This window comes from Heterocephalus glaber, unplaced genomic scaffold (genome assembly GCF_053883595.1).
Source record: "Heterocephalus glaber isolate CG9 unplaced genomic scaffold, H.glaber_assembly_v1.0 deba00001442, whole genome shotgun sequence".
In the NCBI taxonomy this organism is placed as follows: Eukaryota; Metazoa; Chordata; class Mammalia; order Rodentia; family Bathyergidae; genus Heterocephalus; species Heterocephalus glaber.
The window spans coordinates 2,535,617-2,562,253 of NW_028258296.1; the positions used below are offsets into that span (position 1 = coordinate 2,535,617).

A 26,637-nucleotide genomic window follows, 5' to 3' on the forward strand; every position below is an offset into this window, starting at 1 on the left:
CGGCTCCGCCCCTGGGCGGCCGCTGGTCCCGCGCCCTGCGTCTTTAAGGCCGAGGCCGCGCGCCCGCCGAGCCCCGATCGTCCCGGCCCGCGCGGCGCCGCCACCATGGCGCGGGTGGTGACAGTGCAAACCCAGGCTTACCCCGACCAGCGGCCCGGCACCAGCGGGCTGCGGAAGCGCGTGCAGGTGTTCCGGAGCCGCGCGCACTACGCCGAGAACTTCATCCAGAGCATCCTGGCCACCGTGGAGCCGGCGCTGCGGCCCGAGGCCACGCTGGTGGTGGGCGGCGACGGCCGCTTCTACATGGCCGAGGCGATCCAGCTCATCGCGCGCATCGCCGCGGCCAACGGGGTGAGGACGCGGGCGGGCGGCCACTCCCGCGCGGTGCAGTGCAACGCGATCGCGACCCGAGCTGCTCGCCGCGCCCCCGGGGCCGGCACGGCCTGCCCCCCCGCCGGGTCCCCGCGCCGCCTCGGCCCCACACGTGCAGCTCTGGTGTGCCCGCCCGGGGAAAGGTCACGGCTGGCGCCTGCTGCTCCCGGCGCCCGGCTGGCTCGGGGCCCGCCCCTCTCGGCTCGCTGCATGCCAGGGCACAGGTCCCAAGGGCGCGGCCCGAGGGCCCCGAAGCTGGACCCGAGTCCGAGTCCTTGTGAAATCGGAAACAAACCCAAGGGGCCCTTGCGCAAGCGGCCGAGCGCGGGGGCCTGGAAACGAGTGCAACACTCGGCTCCGCCCCCGGCCAGTCGGCGTTAACCGGCCTAAAGGGTCAGGTCCTGCAGAGGCGAAGTCAAAGAGGCTTTTGGTAAATCGGAAAAACGAAAATGTGGATTTGTAAAATTGATAAATGGGGGCTGCTGAGTCCCTCACTTGCTCTTAGAAAACATTTTCTAAGGAGTTCTTCTAAAGAGTGGGTTTTCTTTATATTTTAAAAGTAAGGCTGAGTGGTACCCAACTCTTCTGGCACCCTTTCTCTTCAGCGGCGTTTTTATTCAGCAGGCAGGCGGATGATCAGCGGAGTGGTGCCCCGGGTCTCCTGGCAGCCCTGAAGGGCAGATGCTGTTTTGGGCACTGCCCCATGGCCGGTGAAGGGCACGATTTTACTGCTGGGCTGGTGTAGTTGGGGGGTGCAGACCTTGCCCAGCAGGGGCCAGGCCCTAGGTTCCATCCCCAGCACAAAAATAAACCAGTCATTTCCAGGAACTGCAATGGCAGCCCTGAGAAGCCAGCCCAGACCTGTCGATCCCAAGAACGGAGCAGCTTCTGAGAGTGGAAGGACCCTGAACCCAACACTGTCTCCTGGTCCCTAGAATCTAAACTGGGCCCAGCATCAGTGACGGGAGTTTGGATTTGTTTTCTTGATATGCCTGTGTTTTCGGACAACTGCGGGTTTCCATGAGAGAAGAACAAACAATAGGTGGGTCCCAGTGGACCCCGCTTCTGTGACCGCTGAACCTGCCCTCCATGCAGTCGCTCAGTAGATACCGCTGACGTCACTTCCTGTGGTGTAGGCTCTGTAGTGTGACTGTGAACAGAGGGACCGTTCACACACGAGACTTGTCCTGCAGGAGCTCCCAGCATAGTGGGTGTCTCGGGGTCCAGAGGGAAATCTGTGTACTTGGAGGAGAGAGAGTGGAAAGGAAGGAGTTACGTAGTTAAGACTGCAGCAGGTGCTCCTGTGGCTGCTCACCCTGTAGCTGCTGCCCCCTCCGGACTCAGAGTCCATGTCTCCTCCCCAGCTCTTGCAGACTGGCGGCTGCCGCCTCCGCCCCTCCAATGGCAGTGCTCCTGCCAAGGTTGCTAAACCCTGGGGCACTCTTAAGCCTTACTCTAACCTTTCTCCTGCACTTCGCAACGCAGACTTTGTGCTGTTGACTGATCTCACTCCCTTGCCCCATGGGCTCCTGATCCTGCTCACCTGCTTCTGGTTCCTTTGTGGATTGCGTGCTGATCTCGCCCTTCTGTCCTCAGCTTACCGTCAGACTGTTTTCGTGCTTGCTGCCCTCCTGGGGTTGGAATTAGCTGCTCCTTCTCTTCGGTGTGATCTCTCGAGGTGGCACATTCCCGACACCCCCCTTTCGCTCCTCTGCCTGAGTGCTTTCCATGGTTATGGTGGACAGGTGACATTGTCTGTCCACATCTCAGGCTCCACCCGGGACTGAGCTGCTGGGCCTTGTCCCTGATACCCTGCAGGATGGGGGCCCGTGCCAGGACCCCTGCAGACACCAAATTCCTTGAATGCTCGAGCCCCTCCTGAGCCACTGGTCGTGTTTACACGTAACCACACACCCTCCAGGACATGCTGTGTGTCTCATGATTCGCCATACAGTATAAATGCTCCGCAAGTGCTCCTTAGATGTTATTTGAATTATTCTTTATTGTTCTTGTTACTCTTGTTACTTTTTCTGGATGTTTTCAGCCTGTGGTTGGTTGAATCCACGGGTTTGGAAGCTGAGTCACCTTGTAGTCCAGGATCTAACTGGGCACCACTATGGAGTTGACGGCCCATGAGTGCAGTCTCGCCAAACACTCATCGTGTGCTTGCTTTGTGTCTGAGCCTGTGCCTGGGATGCAAAGTATTCCTGCATCAGGAAAGGTGGCCGAGAGGGCAGGTAAAAGGATAGCTGATGGCCCGGCCTGTGCTGGTGTGACCAGGTGGGGAGGCCCAGAGAGGGCCGTCCGTCCATCCTTCCATCCATCTGTCTGTCTGTGGGGGGCAAGTGAGTTTGGGGCTCACAGAGGGAAGGTGTAGAACCGCGTCTCGGGACCAGCGGGAGTCCCCACTGCAAATGGGTCAGGCTCTTCTCTCCGGCCAGTTGTTTAACTTCTGCTCTGTTTTCCTTCATCCCTGAGGGTTGGGATGACATGACAGTATGGGCTGGGCCAGAGAGTCTGCTAGGGGGGCTTGGAAACACTGAAAAGCACCCACCCCCATCCCTGGAAGCTGTTGCGGTGACAGAGGAGTGAGGAGAGAGCTGGTCGGGCAAGATGGACCTTTAGCCTGATAGACATCAGCACTGTCTCCCCTCCCAGGCACCCTCAGTGGCCAATGCAGGGTCCCCCGGCGGTCAGAACTCGTTGGGTGCATGCCACAGAATGTACTGGATTGCAGGGGGAAGGAACTTGTTGGCCTGAGCTACTGGAAAGTGGGAGGGCGAGGAGCAGACTTCTTGCTTCACAGGGCCGGGGGCCAGTGGGGCTCTGTGAGCCCCATGACTGGCAGGGAGCCGGGAGCTCAGAGTCTGATGTAGTGAGCGTGCGGATGTTTGAAGGACCGTTTATCCCTCTCCTGATCAAGGTAAAGTAGATGCCCGCAGAGCAGCAGAGGTGTCATCAGTTCCCAAAGGTTCTTTATTTTTTTTTTGGTGCTGGGATCAAACTCAGGACCTTGTGCTTTCGAGGCAGGCGGGCACCACTGAGCTAAATTCCCAACCTGTGCTCTTCAACTAGACTTTGTGAACCTGTGGATCCCTTTGGAGTACTCTTAAGTGAATAAAATAAAATACAGAAGAGTACGATGAAATAGATTGTGTAGAAATACAATTATTAAAGTATTACAAAACCCAAGTTGTGACGGAGCAAGACATGTGTGTCCTTTTTCTTGCTGTATGAAATGACAGATGCTATGGGGGTCAGGTGCCCCCGACTTCAGCACCGCGACGCAGGTGGGAGAGGTGCCCACCCTGAGACGTCCGTCCATTTCTGCTGATGAACAAGTTCTAGGTAGGAGTAGCAACAGTGCCGTACTTCGCTGCCTGGAAATGATAAATTCCAGTAGAGGTTGGGGAAAAGGAAGACGTTCTGTTGTTCACATCCCAGGATCCTTTGAATTCTACCAGACCCCTTAGGAAGTGGGGAGCGTGGCTGAAGCATCCTGGCTTAAGAGCCCTGTGCTGACCAGTGACCCCCTCAAAGTGGGTGCTTCACCAGAGTGGGCCTCAGACACAGGGCCTGAAAACATTCTCAGACCACCCCAGGGGGCTTTGAGACCCCTGCCTCACAGTGGAGGAACTGTCCTTTTAAAATTTATTTTGAGACAGGCTCTAACTCTGTAGCCCAGGCTGGCCTTGGACTCACAAATGCACTAAAGACTTAAAAGCATTCTCCCTGTTCAAACTAAATCTTCTTTTTGGTAAAGAGGACTGATAGGGAGGAGAGCCTGGTGCATCCCTACTGGGTTCCTACGATGTGATGTTCTCGGTGCTAGGGGCTCAGCAGAGAATGGACAGGGTCTGCTCGTGGTGCTCAGGGGCTGAAGCTGAGGGAGACAGGTGGTAAATGCAACTGTCAGGTGACAACAGATGCTTGGAAGAAAAATCAAAAGTGTGAACATGTTAGGTGGGCTGCTCTTTTCTGTGCAGTTGTTGGGAAAGCTTGCAAGAGCAAAGCAGGGGAAGGAGAGACCTGGGGAATGGGAGGGAGGGAACACAGCTCACCATGTAACAGGGTACCGTGGGGCTCCAGGTAAACAGGTGGTGTAACTTCATTGCATGAAGGGCCCCAGGGTACCATGAAGCTTAGCAGATAGTGTAACACAAGTTCACTTTCCTGTAGATTTGTGTCAGGATGTTAAAAGGCATGATCAGCACTGATCAGGACTTAGAGAAAGCCTTTCTCACCTGCTCTGATGGGTCTACTTGTGGGTCTCAAATTAAACGATAGAAGACAGATTAGCAGCGTAGGCCGCTGTGGAGGCTCACGGAGAAATGACTCGAGGGCTTTGCAGTGTAGGCTTAGTCATCGTAATAAGCATCATCATTTTAAGATTCTTATATGATAGTCTGCACATTGTATAATTATATATAATATAATTATGTAACCTTTTAGTATATAATCTCACCTATTGTATAATTTTAAGGTTATGTAATATATATTACCCAGTGCGGAAGATTGTTGTATTTTAGATTAGATGAAATCACTGTGTAACTAACTAAGATTAAGGTAATGGCGCTGGGAGGCAAGAAGAGTGCTCGGTGGAAAACAGGACTTTAGGAACAGCCAGTGGGCACTCAGGCCAGGAGGCAGCTGGGGCGGCAGTTCCGAGACAGTGACTGCTTAGGTACGGGCCAAGAGCCGCCCCTGGGTCATGAGACCCCCAGAGGGCACTGGTGGCTGTTGAGCTCTCAGGGGACGTTGTGCTGCTACGACAGATGAGGGGCTGGGCAGAGCCTGCTCTCAAGCTTCAGCTTGAAATAATTTTGATGCCTCAGTACTGTATTCTAGGCCCCTTCAGACAGTGGAAGGTTTTGAGGGGAGTTTTGGGGGTTGGGGGTCAAGCCCAGGCCTCACAGATGCCAGGTGAGCACTCTGCCCCTGGCCGTGGCCAGCTGGCCCTGCGAGGGACTGGAGCAGGTGAGTGTGTGGATCCACTGTGTCTACGCGCCTGTTCCGGCTCTGACGCTGAAGCCGTGTTCACAGCTGCGTGCTCCTGTGCAGCGGGGCTGCTGAGAGGAAAGCCAGTCCTGATCTGGGCTCCGGAGGGAGGGCAGGCAGGGACATTAGAAAACGTTCTCTCCCGGCACCAAGGGGAAACCACAAAGGAGCAGCCCTGCGGGACCCTGAAATGAGAAGACTGTGCCTTGCCCTGGGCTGTGACATAGGCGTAACAGGGGTGCTGCTGGTTGCTCAGTCACGGGAGAAAGACCACCCGCTTGGCTGTGAGTCCTGGCTTTCAAACGGAAACATTTTCTTTCATTTTCCTCTGCTTGAGTGCTATGCGTGTTATCCAGCTTATGCATGTCCCGTGGGCTAGAAGCTTGGTTCCTGGTGTGGGGACATTAGGAGGCTGGACCTGGTGGGCTTCCTGTGTCGCCAACGGTCTTTGCTCTTCCACACATTCCCAGCATGATGTGGTCTGCTGTGAGGGAACGCAGCTAAGGAGCCTTAAGCTTGGACCTTAAGGCTTCAAACTATGAGCTGAATGAACCTCTTTTCTTCATACTGTATCCAGCTTCAAGTGTTTCCTTATATTAATGGAACACAACACTCAGCTCCCGAGTGTGTGTCTGAAGAGATGAAATTCAATAGATGACAGGCAGTCAACTTCTCCAACCAGTGGTGGCATTGGAACTGGGCCTTTGGTCTTCTGATATTTCATCCAGTTGATCTTTTCCATAAATATCTCCAAGCAGGTCAATCTAGGGGTTGTTACAATATCTTATATGTTTAGGAGACCAGGTTGGCCAAGTTAACTGGGACTGTCTGAGCTTCTCATGTTCAGATGAGGCTGGGGTTTGCAGTTTGCAAGAAGACCCCAAATGGAGCAGTTTTGGGAAACACTGCACCCGTGTGGACTCGAATGACCCGTACAAGAACCTCCCAGGTCTAAGTTCGGTTTCCTCCTTTGAGACTGCTGTGGTGGCAGCGGGAGGCTGAGCCCTGCTGGCCTGTAGAGCTGAGCCACCACAGCTTACTTTGGCAACTACGCCTGGACTTGTGTTTGCCGCTTCGAGCCGATTGATTCAGCACGAGTGGCCTTGTCCTCTTCCTCCCAGGTCACAGGTGGTGGAGTTACGGGTTAAGGAGCAGAGGTCCCTCTGACCACGGACCCGACCCCTCTGTGTACTCAGGCATTCTCCCAGCCTGCACTGCACAGAGTGGATGGAAATGGCCACTTGGTCGTGTGAGGCCAGTGGGTTTGGCCAGCACCCGATAGGAGCCATCTTGGGGCCCAGCTAGCATATGGGGCTTAAAGCGAGTTCTTGGTGGAACTCTGCTGCCCCCGGGGAGGCCAGAGGACAAGGCCGGCCAGCTGCGCCTGCCTGCAGCTGAAGGCTGGAAGGTCTGGGCTGGGGACCCAGTGGGGCCCAGTTGGTGCTGCTGTGGGAGGATGAGGCAGGCTGAGCAAGGGAGCAGGAGGTGTCCACTAAGCCCAGCCCTGCAGGAGACACAAGAAGGAGCAGGCTCTAGGCGGGAGCAGAGGCAGCGTGTGTGGGAGAGGAAGGTCGGAGGTCCCCTGCCCACCCAGCCTCGTTTCATACTCTGAGGAAGTGAGTGCACTAAAAGCACGCTCTCCGTGGCTTATGTCTCACAGGACGCCCTCCTGCTCAGATTCCCCCCTCTCCACAGCAAGCCTTTCAGGTGCCCCAGGTCGCTAAGTCAGAAAGGAGACTCCCAGCTGGCTGTCCCAGGACCTTGAGAGGCTGCAGCAGAGGGGCTGGGTGCAGCCTCTCGGGTGCGGTGGAGAGTGCAGCCAGCCCAGGCCCTGTCTGAGCAGACGTGGGCTTTCCCAGCAGGGAAGTGTGCAGGCCTTGCTGTTTGCGTTGAAGACACCTTTTCCCTACTGGATCGCATTGAATCCAGCTCTGGAGTCACAGTGTAAAAGAGGCAGGGTCCACATCAGGGACGCCCAGTTTCTTCCTTCGATGCCCCATAAAAAGGAAAACTTGGCCTGTGGACCACAATCCCAGAACCAGCCGGCCTCCCTGGTCAATGAGAGCAGTCAGTACGCGGCCACACGGTGCAGATGGAATCACACGTCCCCATGGGGTGGTGCCGGAGTCACAGTGGACCGTGGCACTTAGGAGAGGCCAAGTCATCCTTAGACTCGAACACAGTGTCACCGTGGAGGTGAGCCACCCTGCATGACCGTGGAGGTTACCTATAGTTAGATCTGTATGGGAGAAATGCTCGCAGGCTACGACTGCACGGCGGACTCCACTGAAATCAGTGTTAAGTTTCCCCGGCGAGTGTGGTTCTCCCTTTGTAGCCCAGTTCCGGCAGCTCTGGAAGGTGGCACTCACATAGGTGCCTCCCTACGTGAACCTGGCGAACACCTCAGAACCTGTGTTTCAAGCCCGGTACTTTGTGCAGTTGTGTGGCTTGAGCTGTTGCAGCAGAGACTCAAAACCAAGACCAAAGAAACACCATAGTGGTTGGGTGTGCAGGCCGGCTGGGGTGAGGGGTCTGCAGTGTGGGGGCCCAGCCTCCTGCCTGTGGCTTTGCCATCCTGACAGGGCGGAGCTCACCCGCTGGTCACGATGGCTCCTTGCCCCACTTGGTGTTTCAGATGGTGGGCTGGGAAGGATGGGTGTGTTAGCAGCTTTCCACCATTGAAGCAAATGCCTGGGGCAAATCAACTTAAAAAGAGGAAAGGTTTGTGCTGCTTTGCTTGGTGGGCAATCACCCCATAGCTTTGTTACAGGGGTCAGTAGCTCATGGTGGGAGTGTGCAGCAGAGGAGACCCAAGTGTGAAAGAGGTCGAGGAAGGCCAGTGCCCACCACCTGAAAACTTCCACTGGGCCTCTTCAGGGCTCTGCCACCTCCCAGCCACTGATGGGTGTGACCAAGCCTGCACACGGGCCACGGAGCACACAAGTCACAATCACCCCGGGAAAGAGCTTTTGCCCCTTGCGGTCTGGAAATTGCTCCCCTCCCCTACTGGTGATCCGCTGAGACCTGTCACACAGGCCACACTTGTCTGCAAGAAGGGTTGGAAGATGTAGTTTCTATTGGAAGACATGTGGCCAGCTAAAAACGGGTGGCTCTGTTGCTTTAAGAGAGGGCAGGAAAATTCACACTCCCTGCCCATCATTCCCTTTGGCCAAGGGAGACCACACCCACTGTTCTTCCCATCCATGAGATGGGGGAGGCACTAACCTCCTGGTCCCATCTCCTTTGCCTGTGGCTCCTCGGGGCCCAGCGTCCAATCTGTTTAAAGGCACATGATCCACCCCTCCCTCCTCACTGTGTAACCACGGAAGCCCTAGGGCTTCCAAATACACATGACTGTTGGAATTTAAAAATTTTTGCAGTAAAATTCACATTGCCAGGAATCCCCCTCAAATTACTTCCCTTCACTTCAAACACCCATTGTTCTTGCCACTTTCTGCAGCACTTCTGGAATCCTCTTTCCAGAGTGTCTTTATGGATGTGATCAGAAATACAGTGACTGCTGGTGCCAGGTGCCATCCCATGGAAAGGCTGGCTCATAAAAATACAATGCTGTGTCCTCATCCACTGTTTTAGTTATTTTTTCCTGTTGGTGAGACAAAATACCTGACATCCAAGGTAAAGGGGAAAAGTTTATTTGGCTCACAGTGTGTAGAGGTTGCAGTCCATAATCGGCTGGCTTCAAGGCAGGGCAGCCTGGCAGAGGGCATCGCAGAGGAGAAACAGTCCATGGCAGGCAGCAAAGTAGTGAAGCAGCAAGAAGCAACAAGCCTCCTTCCATCCCTTATATCTTATCCAGGCTGCCTGCCCTTAAGGGGGGCAGCACCCACACCCAGGGAGGGCCTCCCTTAATCCTACTCAGAACTGTGCCAAACCAAGCTAACCTAGTAACTACCACACACCCTCAATCTCATTCTTTAGCTCCAGCCGCCTCTGGAAAGGCCCCACCTATGACCGCATGAGGCTTTGGGGGCATCTAGACCAGCCATGACACCCACCGGATCTGGTGCTGCGTGACTTCCAGGTCTTCCCCAAAGTCTATGTGCTTATGTGTGGCTGCTGTCTCTTGGGGTGCAGACAGCTGTGATAACAGCTGCAGTGCCACTAATCCCAGGCCAGGGTCAAAGAAGACTTCGCTCAGTCATCAGCCCGGGCTCCCTGTCCTGTGCGGGACAGTGCAGCAACACGCATGCTCTGAATGGTGCCACCGCTGGCCTCGAGCTCCGGGTTTGGTGGCCCGGCCATCTGCCTTCCTTCCGAGCTGTCAGAAGTGGCGACTTTGCCATGACATAAACACTAGAGTGATGCCACCTAGATGAGGTTCGGTTTACATTTCTGGCTCTTCCTAGGAGCTCAGATGTAGATTTGGCTGCTCTGACAGTTCCAAGGTGTGGTACTTAACACAAAGTTCCTAGTAGTGAAACTGTTTTGTCATAGGCTGGGTGTGGACAGTCCAGGGCTGGCGTGTGGCTCCCCTGCGGAGAGAGACCTGTGCGTCCTTTCTTTTGCTTGCCTGCCCTCCCTCTGGTGTTGCCCTTATCTGTGTGGCCCGAGGTGGCAGATCACCACCACACCTCCACCTACCAACAGGAAGGGGAGAGAGCAGGAGGGAAGATGCTGTTTCTCAGAGTCCACACATATCACGGTCACTCGTGTCCCACTGACCAGAACTTCACCAGGGCCACCTCCAGCAGCAAGGGAAGCTGGGAAATACCCACGTGACTCGGGTGTTGTGCATCGTGCTAAGCTCTGGTTGCTCGTCAAGCTAAATGAAGGGGAAGCTGATTTGAAGAACAACTCAGTTCAGAATATCACTAAGAATTTCCTCCAAACTGGGTGAAATCCCTCAGTCATTTCCAAGTGGCGGAATTACAGAAAGAAGAGAACTGAGCTGTACGTAGCTCATGAGTTTTCGGAGAGACTGCGGCTGTCAGTTATCCCAGCCACCCCCTTGGGAAAGGAGCCAAGGCTAAACGTTCCCGTGGGAGACTTAATATTAACTGCTTTGTTGAGGTAGAATTCACATCCCACAAAACTCACCCACTTAGTGTACAGTTCAGTATTATTTTTGGTGGGGGGCAGAGCAGGATGTTGTCGGGGCAATATTCAGAGTTGAGTGATTGTCACCACCATCTGATTTTAGACTTCGTAGTCCATGGCCCTCTGAAGCCCCATGCATTAGCAGTCAGCCTCTGGCCTCCCTGACTCCTGCTTTAAGCAAACATTACTCTACCTAGGTCTCTGATAATTCACATGGGTGGGTTTTTCATGGGCCGCATGCCCAGCTTGTGTTGGGAAAGTTACTTTACAAGCCCAGGAGCATGGGAAACAGAGGCAAAGAGTGTTTGTCCAGAGCAGTGAGATGAGTGTGGATTTGTCTGCTTCTCATCACTAACAATGTCCTGAGATGCCACAGCCAATGAAATGGTGGGTTTGGCTCACGGTGTTTGGGGTTCCACTGCATGATCATGCAGACCCACTGCTCTTGGGCCTGTGGCAGGGTGGCACATCATGGCGGGGACACGGGCCAGGCAAAGCCACTTGTGTCCCAAGTGAGGGAATGTCCTGGTCACTTTTCCCTCGCAGAGACACAATACCTGGCACCCGGAACTTAAAGGAGGAGAGGTTTACGTGGGCTCACAGTTTCAGTCCATGGTCTGTGGCTCCAGGCAGGGTCGGCGTGGTGGAGGGACCTGGCAGAGGCCAGCTGCTCACCCCATGGGGGCCAGGAAGCAGAGGGGGACAGGTGGAGGCGGGGCGGGAGAACCAGCCTTCCAGGTCAGGCCCCTCCACCCGCTCTCCCAGTGGGCTCTCTCCCAGCCACACGGCAGCTGTGAGTTGCTGGTGGACTCGCCCAGTCATCTTCCAGAAGCCCCTCTGAACACAGGCCTCGAGGGAACCTTCTAGAGCCCACCCATGACAGGGAGCAAAGAGAAGAGCCGCCCAGCCTCATCCTCTCTGAGGCCACAGTGCTGGTGAGCGAAGGGCCCTCCCACCGCTCCTGCTCTCCCAGGTTCCCTGTAGCTCCACCCTGGGGACCATGCCTTCATCACGGGCTCCTGGGGCAGGACATTCCTGACCAGAGGACAGCAGTGCCGCTCTTCCATGAGTGCCCCCCGCGCTTTGGAGACAGAGTGGAAGACGTCCTCATGGTCACAGCGCCTCCTGCTGAAGGGGGACAAGTGAAGAACAGACGTCCCCCGCAGGCCTTACAAGAGCCAGCACTCAAGGACCGAGACAGGATTGTGTGAGCCTGGGGCCAGCTGGGCGCGGGCGTGTGCACGTGTGTGCACGCGTGTGGCAGGGACAGGGTGGCAGCAGTGGTGTGCAGGAAATGTCATCAGCCTCCCTATCCAGAGCAGACCAGGACAGAGAGAAGAGAAGAGGGGTTTCACAAGAGAAGGGAAGGATTTCTCAGAGAAGAGCTCTTCGCTCCCGGGTGTAACAGGCAGGTTGCTTTCTCTACCGACACATCTGCACGCACATCTGGTTAGTCCCAGACCCCGAATCACCCCAAGGACTGGACGCTCACCCGGCGATGTGTCCCTCGCCCAGAGCATTTTGGGAAGCATCTCTCCACCTGAAGTTGTATGGGTCACCTAGGGAAACCAGCCCCATTATTTTGTAGTCGTGCCTCACCTGAAATGCCGTAACAAGGTCTGATCGCCACTTCATTCATGAGACAGAGCTGCGGGGACTCGTGGGTCTGTCTGTGGATCCCAGCCGCGCTCCGCACCGGGCACTGTGGGAAGCGGCCGGGGGCCGGAGGTGAGCGGGACAAAGCCCTTGCCTTGGGAGGCCACAGAGGAGGCAGCGCGGCCCTGGGCACCAGGGCCGGGAGCACGTGCCAGGGCCTCACTTTCCCGTGCCTGCCGCAGGCCCCTCCAGCCCAGGCCTGGGACAGCAGATTCCCTTCTCAGTTTCTGGGGACCGGGAGTCCGCACTGAGGTGTTCGCACCCATGTTCGCGGGTGTGTCCTTCCTTGCTGCTTTCTGGCTGTGGCGGCTCCAGTGGGCTTTGGCTCATGTCTCTCCTTGTGAACCTCATGGCCTTCTGTTTCTTATAAGAACACTCACCCTCGGATTCAGGGACCACCTCATCTCAGTGTCCTTAACTTAGTTAAAGACTGCAAGGTCACAAGGACGAGATCTGGGAGAATATAGCCTTGGTGGTAGGAGCGGCCACCCTTTCACCTCCGAGAGGAGGGTGTCGGTGACCAAATACCTGAGAATAGGGACAGGAGCGAGGGAAGCTTTGTGTGGCTAACGGCTTCAGAGGCTTCCGCTGGAACCTGAGGTCCCCGTCAGAGCCAGACTTGTACTCGGGCTGACTGAGCTCAGTACGACTGGTAGAATGGATACTGTGAGCAGCACTTGGTTAAATTACATAGGGAGAAAGGAAGGAAGGAAGGGAGGGAGGAAGAAGGGAGGGAGGAAGGGAGGGAGGAAGAAGGGAGGGAGGAAGGGAGGGAGGCCTTGAGTGCATCTGTGTTGTTTTAGACGCTGAGCTTTGGGCCCTGTGCACGCTCCTTCCCTCTCACTGCAACTGCACACGGAACGCATAGAACCCCGGAGTGGGCTCTGTGGATCCCTGTGCTCGGGAAATCACTGACGCCTGGCTGAGGCTGAGCGCAGGAGGGGAGACCGCTTCCTTGTGTCCTGTGACCCTGGCATGGGGGACATGGATGGCTCATCCCATGCTCCAGTCACCCCACATTTGTGCCCACCTGCTGCTTGCCCAGCCCCAGGCCAGGGGTCCCCAGGCTTGGTCCCCACCCTGCAGGGGAGTTGTCTGTGTGCCGAGCCCACCCTGGGGTTTCCTCGATAGGACCAGGCGCTGTGGGCACAGAAAAGCCTCCTGGGCTGGGCTCAGGGCTCAGGGCTCAGGGTCACCTAGGTGTCGCTGCGGAGGGCTCGGCTGGCCGCACGGCGGACTTGCCTTTATTTTCAGTGCCAAGGTCCTGTTGTGTTCATGTCCCAGGGCTGCGACAGAACCGCCCTCCTGGGCTCACCCCACTGCTCTCCCCTCTCCCTCTGGCCATGCTGCTTCCGGGGCTCCAGGGGAGGACGGGCCCTGCCCTGCCAGGCCCTCCGTGGTGGCACACGACTTCCGTTTCTGCCTCTGCCTCCCTGTGTGTCCCCGCTCAAATCCCCCTCTCCTTAGAGACCACAGCTGTAGGTCAGGGCTGCCAGGCTTGGCGGGGCCTCCTGACTCCGTTCCGTCTGTGAAGGTCCCGGGGTCCCACCCAGCTCTGCCTCCCGAGCTCTGTGCCCCCGCTTTGCAGGTGGGAAAGCGACCTCAAGAGTGCTCACAGTCACCGAGGCACTAAAGCGCGTCAGGGTGGCATTCAAACCTCGCTTTTGCCATGCTGGGTTCCCTGGGGCAGACGTTTTAGAAGGAGTCCTTGGAGCCCCAGCCCGGAGGCTCCCAGATCTCATGTCAGGCCCCACTTCTTCCTGTCCCCCAGCTTTGCAGTCGCTTGTGTCCCAGGGCAACTTCCGGGGGCTGCCTGCTGGGACTTCCCACCCCTACCTGCTTTTCCTTTTTTATTTTTTAATTTTAATTTTTATTTGTATTTTTTTGGTACCGGGGATCGAACTTGGGTCCTTCTGCTTGCGAGGCAGGCGGCAGAACCACTGAGCTAAATCCCCGGCCCCTGGTTTACCTTTTTAAGAAAAAACTATGGATCCTTTTTTCTGTAGTTTTCCACTTAGTACTTTTTGGGCCACAATTGACCGTGGGTAACTGAAATCACAGGAAACGAGACCGAGGTGTTTGCAGAGTGAGTATTGCACCGTTGCTTTTCACAACGAGGGGAGCTCAGCGCGGTGGCTGGGGTTGGGGCTCAAACCCCACGTCCAGGATTTACCAGCCGTGTGAGGCCGGGCCGGGCCGGGCCAGAGCCGCTGTCTCCAGTTGCTGTGCAGATCCGTGAGCTAAAGCTCAGAGCCCTTCCGAGATCGCCCACGGAACCGCCAGGGCAGTCACCGTCCCTGCGCGACAGCAGCTCAGGTCCCAGAGGCTGGGGCAGAAGTGGCCCTCGGTGTGGCCACCGCCTGTGGCTTCCTCCGCAGCCGCATGTCCCCGGACTGGCCAGCTGAGAACTGAAGAGACCGGCACCTTTCCTCTCTTCTTGAAAGCCCAGGATCCCTGCCACGTTTTTGTGTTTTTGTGGTTTTTTTGGTACCGGGGATCGAACTCGGGTCCTTGCGTTTGCCAGGCAGGCTGCAGAACCACTGAGCTAAATCCCTGGCCCTGCCACGTTTTAAGGACGTGGTGGAGGGCAGCCACTGCCTGCCAGAAAACACAAGGGGCGCGGTTCCCTCTGCAGCCGGGGGAAGGGCACCCCGGTCCTGTCCGCCCGCCCCGGGACCCTGCCTGCCATTCCACTTCCTGCCACGAGAGGGCCACGAGCCACCACGAATGATTTGACAGTGAAGCCGGTCTTTATCTGGACCTTCTCCCTTTTATTAAAAAAATCAGTTCTGGGGGCCGGGATTTAGCTCAGTGGTTCTGCCGCCTGCCTTGCAAGCGCAAGGACCCAAGTTTGATCCGCGGTACCAAAAACTAATCAATTCAGATAATTTTACGTATCTGTGGGTACGGATGACGTCAGATACACGTATGTAGTGGTCAGATTCCCTTCTCCGTCAGCGCTGGTCCTTTCTTTGTGGGAGAAGCCTTGGACTTGGCATCTTAGTGCTCAGCGCCCGCGAGCGCAGGATGTGGGGATTCTTCCGTGCTCGCCACATGAACGTCCCTAAGGCGTTTGAACGACAGTGTCCTTCAGAATCCTCCAAAGAGGAAGTGAAAGAGTCACAGGAAGATTTTGATGAATCACGTACATTGCTGCTTTTATTGGTCACGTAGCAGATCGTCATTTCCGACGAGACGGGCTTCGCGGGCCCGGGTCACCTCAGAAAGGGGTTGCTGAGCTCTGCCTGTCCCTAGGCCGGAGGTGGGACCGAGGCTTCCGCGCCTGGCTTCTGAAGGACATTGCTGTGATTTCTGGACCCACCCGACTCCCCTTCCACACGGAAGGTCTCCCAGAGGAGGAGGGGGCTTCTCTGCCCCTCTGCTCGTTTGCCCACTTGGGGGGACACTGAGGAATGAGGGTGGCAGCGAGTCACCTGCCAGACTCAGACTCCAGTGGGCAGCAGGAGGACCAGGGCTAGGACAGGCGGGCGCCCTCTGAATGTTTCAAATTGATAAATCAAATGTTTTTTAAAAAATTCTTTCCTAACAAGCAAAATGCGAAGTGTTCAGGTTGTTCTTGCATAAGCTGACGATGCTGGTGGCAGGGGTTGCGTAGGATGTGCTGAGGCAGCCCTGCCTGTAGCTCTATATCTGCGGCTTCTGGCTTGTTCTGTTGTTAGTTTTGAGGCAGGATCTCACAGTGCAGCCCACGCTGGCCTCAAACTAGAGATACTCCTGCCTCAGCCTGCTGTGTGCTGGCATTACAGGCGTGCACCACCACGCCCGGCTTATCTACAGATCTTGCATGGGCAGAATCAACCAACCTCAGGTTGAAAATACTCGAGAAGATTATGTCTGTACTGAACGTATGCACTGTTTTCCTGTGATTCCACCCTGAGCCACCTCGGTAACACTGTCTGTCTATGCAGTACTTACGCTGTGTTAGGGTCATCAGTAACTGAGGTGCTCTAAGTTGTGTGACAGTGTGTGTGTGTGTTCTATGATGCCATCTTACAGGCAGGATGCAGCAGCTGCTCCCCAGGAGCCAATCCGACTACAGCAGCAAGGACCAAGGGAGCTGCTGCAGCCTCCTTTTCATACTCAAGAAAACAGAAGCACAGAGAGGTTGAGTGACCGTGCGAGGTCACCCCACAGTGGCTGGTGGTGCCCTGTCCAGCCTGTCAGCCTGACAGGAGCGCCATTCCTCCGGATACCGCTGACTGCATCGAGTGACTTCCACTTACAGCACCTCCCGAGCTTCCTTGAATCTTCTGCTCGTACTTACAGTTTTGCTAAAATCCTTTTACCCCCTTGAGCTTAAAAATCTCAATTCTGAACAAATTACTCAGCCGCATTATAAACTGCAACCACATGCCTGGTTGTTAGATAAGTGAACATCTCAAATTTCTTAAGTGTGCTTAAAATACCAAATGCACCTTGATTTCCCCTCAGCTTGCTCCAGAAATATCAACACAGGCTGGGTATCCCCAATCCAAAGATCCAGAATGCTCCAAAGTGTAAAACGTCTTGAGCACAAACATCATCCCACACGTGGAGAATCCACACCTGACCTTATGTCACGGGTCACAGTCAAAATACAGACACATTGGGTCCGGGATTTAGCTCAGTGGTTCTGCCATCTGCTTTGAAAGCGCAAGGTCCCAAGTTCGATCCCTAGCACCAAAAAAAAAAAAAATACAGACACACTGAAAACATCACGTGAGGTTACCGCCAGCTATGCTGAAAGGTGCAATGCGGTGTCAGTGCAGTGCATTTTATCTAGACTTGGGGTCCGTCCCCAGGACGGCTCATTGTGTACAGAATTCCAGGATCCGGCAGTCTGAAATCCAAAAACACTTCTGGCCCCAAGTGTTTCAGATGAGGGAGTCGGCCTGTGCCTCCAGTTTGACTGACTACAGTCCGTGTGCTCTGGACACACGGGGTCATCTCTGAACTTTGCTCTAGAGGGTCCTATGTTTCTGAATGTCCCCTTATAAAACCGCCCTTCTCTCATGTGCGCTGTGGGGGTGACCTTTCCGTAGAACTGGGGTGACAGGTTGGCTGGGTGAGGCGCACGTGGGTGGGGGGTCCGTGCCTGAGCTCCCTCGTGTCCCTCTTGGTCCCTTTCCCTTCTGCAAATATCTGTCCCCCTGTCTCCTAGGCTGTCTTTTATTTTGCTGTTTATTTGCATTTTGGGGTTCTCCTATAGGAACGGTCCTGTCCCCAGGGTTCCCTGGCACCTGGGCGGGGTCCCCTGTCTATCAGCTCCCGAGGCCTGTCCGGGCCTGGCAGGGCAGACTCCAGAACACAGGGTGAGCTCGCCTGGGGCGGGGGTGTCCCTGAGCCCAGGCCAGGCTCTTCAGGTAAGGGTCGAGTCACTTTTCCCTGGAACCTTGACCCCCACCCGAGCGTGACCGGCCCTGGTCACTTTTAAAGCGTGTTTCGAACACTCAGAGCTTCAGAGCTGCTCCTTAACTGGCAGCTGTGCCGAGCAGTGACAGAGGGTGCAGGCGTACCCGGACGAGAGGGTGAAGAAGATCCCAGCGACCAGACGGGATTGGATATTGAATTTATTCAGCTAAGATAGCATCAGATATTTGGGGTTCTTCAAATGCAAAAGGCAAACTGCCTCACTGAAAATGCCTTCTTAAAAGTCAAGTCTATTTAAAACTGAGAAAAAATTTTAAATTAATGTTGTGTTCATCTTATTTTCCTAAAAACTCGGTCCAACCTTATGCACTCAGAAAAGTGTGTTTCCCCTTTTCTGCTCATAGTTTTCAAGGATTCGGTGCATTTCATCCCCACTGCAGCATTCATTTGAGAGAATGACCAACTATTGGCTGTCCAAGGCATATTTATTACATAAGCTTCCAGTGCATAGCAAGTCACATATGTTAGCTATTCGGGTCTTTTGGTTTGTTTTCATAGTGGTGGCGTTTGAACCCAGGGCCTTAGCACCGACCAATCCCCAGCCAGTTCTCACATTTCCCTTTGAGCCAGGGCCCTGCTAAGTCAACGGGCTGCCGGTGCTGGGCTCAAACTCGTGATCTGCCTCACGGAGCTGGGATTGCAGGCAGCAGCGCCTCACCTGCTTTTCACCACGCTTGGTTTTCAGGGGTGTTTGCCGGCCTCTTTTTCCGGAACCGAATACTGTTCTGTTAAGTAGTGAATAAATGCGTTCTGCTGGATGGTCCTTTCGCCGCTCTGCGGTCCCTTGTGGGAGGTGAAAACCCCTCCGATGCAGGCAGAGACACAGGAATTGGTGTCGTCGCTGCCGGCCCTGCACTTGAGGCTCCTTGAAAGCCGCCCCGGCCTCAGCCTGGTCTCCCTTCCGCCGGCGTCCGGCTTCGGTGAACGCAGGGTGCGCTCGCCGGGAGACAAACCACAAACCGGGGCCGCGCTGTGGGCTGGCGGCTCAGGCTGCCGCACTGGTGCTGGAAGGCGCGGGCGGCCCCTCCTGGGCGCTGCTGCCGCGGGCCTGTGTCCGGGACGTGCGGTGGAGCAGGGAGCGGGAACGCGGGGTGCACAGGCCCTGTCTGCCCAGCCCCTGTCTGCCCGTGCGTTTCCCAGTCTGTCCTGACTCTTCCGGAAGATGCTGGCTTTGAGAACATGAAAGTCAGCCCTGCAGCCAACTGTGCTGGGTGTTTGTTTTCAGTCTGTTTTATTGCCGTGCCGGGGATGGGTGTTTGCAAAAACCCAATTAAAAAGAAAAAACAAACCAACCCATGAACCCAAAGTACAAGTGTTTGTAGCTTCTGTCGGTTTTAGGTGAGGTTTCCTTGATACCCAGTTTCAGAATCTGAATGCCTTCCATGTAGAAGTTGCTGATAAAGCACTCAAATATGAAATTATTATGAAGCACACACATTTTTAAGATAAAGTGTGACATGCCTTAAATTTCTTCTTTGAGGAGAGTTGCACAGGGAATGGTATTAAGATGCTTTCAATTTTTGGAAAGGGACGAAGGGGACATTATTTCTCTGCCTATATCTGGCTGTGCGAGGGATCCGGTGCCCTGTGCCCTCGGCTGTGATGGATTTGGCTCCATTTCATTTCTGTGCGGGGCTGAAGGATGCGAAGAGGTGCTGGGAATGTGTAATTCAGGCCAGCCCCCCAGGCTTCCTCACATCGGCTGTCTGGAGCTATGCTGAATAATACATCCAGGTGACAATAATTGACTAAATACCGGAACCGTTATTTGTTAGTGCTTTGGCTGCCCGAGTGGTATTTTCGTCCTTTCAAGGACATTCCTTATTAAAGATAGCATCGCACTGAAAGCAGTTGTGCTGGCCAGGCAGGTTCCTTAAAATGCTCAGCGGGCTGATGGAGCACTTTAATCTGGTGAAGCCTGTGAGATGCTTTCTCCTTTTTCTGATGTGTCCTACGTTCTAGTTATTTTAACACTGCCTTGGTTGTAGTCAGGACTGCAGGCGGGAACTCTGAAGGGAGGATGATTTTGCAAAAGTCAATGCCCCTTCCTTTGCTGATGTCCAATTCACGGAGGACCTCCAAGGCTAATGAACTAAATGGAGACCATTTCATTTTCCTCCGCTAATGCACTTCAGCCCGGAGCACTTGTGGTGTATGGACTGTAATTAGCCTTTATTAGAAGTTTCTCTAGCTGTGACCCCAGCTACTTGATGGAGTGTCAGAAGGATCACAAGTTCAAGACCAGCCTGGGTAACTCAGTGAGATGCTGTCTTAAAACAAACACTAATAATCGAGGCTGGGAGAGGCTCAGTGGGAGAGCACCGCCTAGCATGCCCGAGGCCCCTGCTTGAACCACAATGCGACACACAGAGAAAAAGGAGGTGCTTTCTGCTCTGCAGAAGCGTAGAAGTTCCACAGGAAATTTAATGCATGAAGTAAGACATTGGGCCACTCACAGCATGGGTGTCACACTCTGTCCCCAGAGCACAGAACTTAGTGGAAAGTTAGAGGCGAGAGCAGAACCATGACTTGAAGGGCAAAGGCAAGGGCTCAGCTCTTTACGGGCACAGGAGAACCCACGCCTGTTCTCGACAGGAGGCGGCTGGACACAGGGCTCCCCGCTGCACCTGCTGTGCGCATGGGCTGCAGTCACAGCCCCAGGTGGTTCCAGGTTCTGCATCCCAGAAAGGGGGCTGTGGGAGGGCAGGGAAGGAGCTGAGGTGCTGGGCTGGGCTGGGTCAGGAGGGGGCACACACGGCACCAGGCTTGGCATTCTGGCCTCGCCTGGGATCCAGCTAGGGCCCTCTTGAGCTCTGAGATGGTGTGTTGTCTTCACCTTGTCCTCTGCCGCCGGACTTTGTCGGCCCCCTGGACAGGGGCTTCCTGTTAGGTCCTCACTCCTGTGCCCCTGCCTTCATTCCCCGGAACCTCCTCCTCCTTTCTGTGAATTTGCCTACACCAAGTTCCTCATGTTGGCAGAATCATCTAATACTTTTCCTTTTTTGTGGGACTGGCGATTGAACCCAGGGCCTCATGCTTCCTAGGCAAGCACTCTACCATTGAGCTACCTCCACAGCCTCAGCCCTTATTATTTTTTATTTTGAGACAGGGTCTCACTAAGTTGTCCAAGCAGGTCTCGGATTTGGGATCCTCCTGCTTCAGCCTCCTGAATAGCTGGAATTAACCATGGTGCCTGGCCAATATTTGTCCTTTTTGTTATTTCATTAGCATAAGGTTTTCAAGGCTCATCCTATGAAATCAGAATGGATTAGGATTCAGTTCCCTTCTTTCTGAGTTCTGAAAGGAGTACTCATCCCATACACCTCCTTCCAGTCATACCTGTGTCCATAGAGAGCAATGTCAACTTTGAATACAGTGACTGTTTTGGTTTGTTTTGTTTGTACCAGGGATCGAACTCAGGTCCTTGCGCTTACGAGGCAGGCGTCGGAACCACTGAGCTAAATCCCCAGCCCAGTGACTGGTTTTTAAAAACAATGAATTGTAGTAGAAACATCTCAGCTGTTTTGAAGTGTGCAGTTGTGTTACTCATACTCACACAGTTGTGCAACAGATCTGCAGGACTCTCTCATTTTGCCAAGCTGAAACTCCACCCTGGGGAGCTGCAACTCCCCACTGCTCCCTCCCTGAGCCCTGGCCACCCCTCCCTGACATTGCTCTGCTTTTCAGCTACTTTAGATGCTTCGTGCAAGTGGAACCATACAGCACTTGTCTCTCTGTGCAGTGTTCTCTGCCTTTGCCCATGTCACAGCACATACCAGGGTCTTTTTTTCATCTGCTTTATGTCTCCTCCTTCACTTTCCCACTCGGTCACTCTGTAACACCCTCCAATCTGATCTCCTCCTTTTTAAAGGCCAAGTAATAATCCCTTTTGTGCACTTGCAGTGTTTGTTTTAACTGTTCTCTGGTGAAGGGCATTTGGGTTGTTTCCATCCTTGAATCATTGTGAGCAAGACTGCCTGGAATGGGGGTGTACGTGTGTCTGCTGGGTCCTGCTTCTGGGTTTTTGGGGGATGACCTCGGCGCTGGGTTTCTGGATCAGGTGGCCCAGGGAGAGTGAGAAGAGGAAGCCAGACAGTCGTGCTCAGAAAGAGCCCAGCGTGCTGAGCAGGTGGGTGGCTCGGCCTCAAGGAGCAGGGTGTGTCCAGGTGGGAGAGAGGCGGGAGGCCAGAGGGAAGCAGGTAAAGGGCAGAGCCGCTGCGCCATCCCTGGGGGTCACGGAGGGCTGTGGGGAGCACAGTGCTCCGGCTGAGCGTGCCCTTCCTGGGCTGAGGGGCGCGCCGTGTGCACCCTGCCTGCTCTCGGTTCCCTCCTCCTCTCCCAGCTTGGTCCCCAGCCCTGACCCTGTGCCTGCAGGCCTGGCTGGGAGGACTGGCCGAGTCAGAGCTGACCCGGGGCGTGGTCTCAGCTGGACCCCACATCCGTGCAGAAGCCACGGAGATGGTGGCGGCTGGGTGTGCGCATGGTGCAGCCCAGCCCCGGCTGCCCTCCGGTTCTCCCAGCCCTGTCCCCGCAGTGTGGACTGCGGAGGTCGCAGTGCTGTCCCTGGCGATGCCTGACACCATGGCCTTTTCATCTCCCCAGCCCGTCCGTCAGCATGTGTTAGGGTGGGTGTCAGGTGGGCGAGGAATGAGGAGGGTCAGGGTCTCGAGCCTCGACCTCAGTGTCTCCAGCTGTGTAATGGGCTCAGGAGGAGTGGAGGTGAAAAGGGACTGAAAGTGGCCGGGTGCAGGCAGCTCAGGGACAGCCGAGGGCATCGCTTCCGCATTGCCTGGGGCTCCTTTCGTCCACAGGGATCCAGCCTGCAGTCCCTGCTCCTGGGGGCAGGACGCACGGCCCTCAGGGCAGCTGCAGCAGAGCTGTTCAGAGATACAGCCGAGAGCCCAGCGCGGGTGGATGAGGATGAACCAGCCATTTCCAGGCGGTGTGGGCTGTACTCTAAGGCTGCAGAGCTTTCCGGGACCTGCAAGGGGTGGCAAAGCTGAGAGCCCCGGAAACAGTTCCCCAAGGAAGCCGGCTGTCTCACTGGCATTTTCCCCATCAGAAGCCCCCCCATCACCCACAGTTATCTTGGGTGGGACCAACAGAAACAACAAATGGAAAGTCTGAAAAATATTCCTGCCCACTCTTCTCCCGGGAGGGGATGGGGGAAAACACACAGTCCCCATCTTACCAGCCTTTTTATTTTTTTAGTTTTTTGAGACAGGGTCTCGCTGTGTAGTTCAGGCTGGCCTTGAGCTCACCATGTAGCCCAGGCTGGCCCCAAACTCATGGCGATCCTCTTGCCTCAGCCTCTGAGTGCTGGGGTGACAAGTGTGAGCCACCACGCCCAGCTATGTCTTTTTAATATGGCATTCCCGTGTTCCCATCATTACCACATGTCAGAGGAATGGGCAAAGCTTGTCCAACTTGGGTCACGTTGAAGCAAATGTAAATCATTGTCATTTTAGCAAAGGGAGAGTGAGAGGCAGGCTGAGTCCTTCCGCGGGAGGTGTAGGAAACTGGGTTAGGAGTGCAGGAAAAGCCCCAGCCGTGGCCTCGTCCTGGGGACCCAGTGTCACCCCTGTGTTGCTGTCTTGGGCCCAGGAAGTAACCAGGTATCCCTGACCTGAGGAGGAAATCCACGACACAGGAAGTGCAGGCTTGGCTGGAGAGAGACGCGTGCAAGATGCGCTTTAGACTGGTCTTGAGATAAAGTTTGCCCTTCTTCCTTTTTAAGAATTTGACTTTGCAGAAGCCTTCTCTTTGGGTAGAATCCCTTGAACTAACGCTCTCCTTATGGATTGAAGGGGTCATTGGGTTGAATAAACACGTGTGTCTTCTCACGGTCTTTGACTGTATCCAAATTATGAACCAGATCTGCAGAAGCCCCGTTAGGAGGCTGCTGTTTTCCTGCCAGCCCTCTGCAGTGCCCAGGCCACACACCTCCCCTCCACGGTGGGCTGCACGGAGGTCAGAAGGACGGGCTCAGCTCCAATGCGATTCTGGCTCAGGCCACGGGGAGACGTCCATGGGGCGATGTCCACGGAGCACGCATGCTGGTGCTGTGCTGTGGCTCTGGGCTCTGGGCTCAGGTCTGGGTGGCTTCCCAGGTGTGAGAGTGTCCCGGATCCCTCCTCCTAGATCGGGCGCCTGGTAATTGGGCAGAACGGGATCCTCTCCACCCCAGCCGTGTCCTGCATCATCAGAAAAATCAAAGCCATCGGTGGGATCATCCTGACAGCCAGCCACAACCCAGGCGGGCCCAACGGTGACTTCGGGATCAAGTTCAACACTGCGAATGGAGGTGAGGTTGCGCTCGCTCACTTCCAGCTGGATTAGCCAGTGCCTGGGGTTCATCCTCTGTGGGAAGGGGCCAAGGCTTCCGTTTGCTGGGCTCTGGGCTCTCCACTGTCCCATGGGAGCTGCAGTGACCACTCTCTGCTGCCTGGTCCCCAGGTCCTGCTCCCGAGGCAATCACAGACAGGATCTTCCAGATCAGCAGGACCATCGAGGAGTACGTGATCTGCCCTGACCTGAAGGTGGACCTGAGCGTGCTGGGGAAGCAGCAGTTCGACCTGGAGAACAAGTTCAAGCCCTTCACAGGCACGGCTGCGCCTCCTCCTCCTCTGCACCCATTTCCAGCTCAAGAACTTTCTGTCCGAGGTCTTGCCACAGTGGGCTCCGCATGTCCCAGTCCACCCGCAGGCCTGGAATGGGGCGTGGGAGCCCTGAGGCCTGGGTTCCCGTGCCCTCCTTGCCCCTGATAGGCTGGCGGCATGCTGCCCCATTTCCAGTGCTCCCTTTGCTCTCTGGAACCAAGGGCCTCACCCATCAGACTGCAGAGTCCAGGCCGGGCCACCCGCATGGATGCTTAGGTCACCCCATGGCCGTGGCTGCGGTTCCGTGCACAGTGACACAGTGCTGGGGCGGGGGCGCAGCCGACTCAGCCACACGGGCAGCAAGGGGGAGGCGAACAAGCAGGACTGAGACTCAGGCACGGTGCTCCAGCTCGGCCGTCCCCCCTGCCCGGTACTGGGTCAGCCAGTCAGACCTTTGTCCGGGCCTGGCTGGACCTCTTAGCTGAGGGTTTGCTGCTGGACGCCTGGCGCTGGTACCGATGCACTGAGGGTCTGTGTGTGAATGAGTTGGAGGGACGCTGGGGCCATGTCTGGGCCTTGCCCTGGGGCCCCGTTCCTCTGGACTGAACCTCGCTTGTGCCCAGGGTGAGCTGATAGCGCTGTCCCCCCGGAGCGGCCGGCACTTCCTTCCTTCAGTGCAGCCAGAAGGCTCCAGGGTTCCGGAAACACCAGTGGAGACTGCAGCAAGCTCTTCCTGTCTTAGAAGTGTGGGAACCCCTGAAAGTCCAGTAAATAACAAGACAATAGCAATGCTGAATTGTTATGGTTTGTTTTATTCTGTGAGCAGCACATACAAAAAGTGGCTCATTAAGGACATTTTGTTTTTGTTTTTGTTTTGTTTTTTTGGTGCCGGGGATCAAACTCAGGTCCTTGCACTTGCGAGGCAGGTGACAGAACCACTGAGCTAAATCCCCAGCCCCAAGGACATTTTGTTTTTGAGCTGGACATGGTTTGTACCTGTAGTCCCGCTAACTTGGGAGGCTGATGCAGGAAGACTCCTTAAACTCATAAGTTCAAGGCCAGCCTAGGCAATACAGTGAAACCTGGTCTTATCTAAAAAAAAAAAGCTTTTTAAAAATCTGCTTTATACTGTTGTCTTTCTTTTTTTTGAGACAGGGTCCCACTATGCAGTTCAGGCTGTCTCTGAACTCACTGTGTAGCCCAGTTTGTCCTCAAACTCTCAGTGATCCTCCTGCCTCAGCCTCCTGAGTGCTGGGATTACAGGCGTGTGCCACCATGCCCGGCAGTGTGGCAAAAGGGAGTGTTTATACAACCTCAAGAAAAATCCCATGCTCTGGCGGGGCGAGCAAGTTCCCAGCCTTTCAGACCTTGGGGTTCCTCATCTGTAGAATGGGACTAACAGCATTTGCCTCTGAGGAAATGGTTGGTATTCAGATGTCACTCAGAGTCCTGTCCCCTTGAGCTGCCTTGTAACTGTCCTTTTAATGCAGGTTCATGGCCGTAGACTTGTCGGAGAGTACGGTGCCTCTGCACGTGCTGGGTCCCTCACTTCTTCGTGTTGCTTGTCCTTGCAGTGGAAATCGTGGACTCGGTGGAGGACTATGCCACCATGCTGAGGAAGATCTTCGACTTCAGTGCACTGAAGGAGCTGCTGTCTGGCCCAAACCACCTGAAGATCCGCATAGATGCCATGCACGGAGGTGCGGACTTGCTTCTCCTCAGGGCCCTCTCAGAGGCAGGAGCTGCTCTCTGCCTGGGTCTTGCTGTGTTCACAGCTCTCCCCTCAGCTCCATGGCTGAACAGTCGCGTGGCAGCCGCTCTGGAGCAGCGACCAGGGATAAAGTAGAATGGAGGTACCCGTGCAGCAGGGTGCACTCGGGGCAAGCTAGTGGGAGGGCAGTGTGTGCAGGAGACGTCAGGGTCTGGGTACAGGCCGTGGTTGTGTGCCTCTCCTGTCCCTCAGAAGCCCCGCCTTCTCCCTGGGAATTTCTGTGGGCCAGCAGCCCCTGGGCCCACACCCCGATCACTGCCCCTGCGTGCTCCTTCCCTTACAGGAGGGTGAAGCCAGCTGGGACGAAGTCCACGGACAACAGCATGCGTAGCCCCTCTCCACCCTGGGGACTGTGTGACAGGAAGTAGGGCAGCTGGCAAGACCCTGAGCCAGAACCTGGGCTTTCCTCCCTGCAGGGCGCAAGAGCTCCTGAGCACCAGTGTGTCTGTCCGTTTTGTAGTAACTTAGGGTTTTAGACCCTGAGTGTGCACACATTTGCCTGCGTGACTGGAGGAGACTTTCCGTCCATGTCTGAGCCCCTGTGGTGATGCTCTGCTAGCCTCCTGTCATGCTGCCATCTCAGTGAGAAGGAAGCTCCTCCCTGGGTGCTCAAGTCCCCACCCCGGAACCTGTCTCCTTCCTTGTTCCCCGCCACGGAGCCCCTCACAAGCACGCCTGAGGGTGGCTTCCCTCACAGACGGCGGTGTCTGTGGACGCAGGGCAGTGCAGCGAGGCCAGGTGGACTTCCCAGTG

The 26,637-nt window shown here is 55.4% G+C and overlaps 1 protein-coding gene and 1 non-coding gene across 2 annotated transcripts in view; one reads left to right on the plus strand and one right to left on the minus strand.

The window, feature by feature from the left end:
• The first annotated feature begins 29 nt into the window (after positions 1-29).
• The window catches only part of Pgm1 (phosphoglucomutase 1), a 48,741-nt gene continuing 22,133 nt past the window's right edge, over positions 30-26,637 (plus strand). The window contains exons 1-4 of the mRNA XM_004841523.4: positions 30-351; positions 23,656-23,818; positions 23,971-24,117; positions 25,688-25,813. Of these exons, the coding sequence (XP_004841580.2) occupies positions 106-351; positions 23,656-23,818; positions 23,971-24,117; positions 25,688-25,813 (682 nt within the window). The 5' untranslated portion in view covers positions 30-105. The remainder of the gene's footprint in view (positions 352-23,655; positions 23,819-23,970; positions 24,118-25,687; positions 25,814-26,637) is intronic.
• Trnap-agg (transfer RNA proline (anticodon AGG)) lies at positions 20,517-20,589 on the minus strand. The gene has a single exon. It is a non-coding gene; the product is annotated as a tRNA-Pro (tRNA).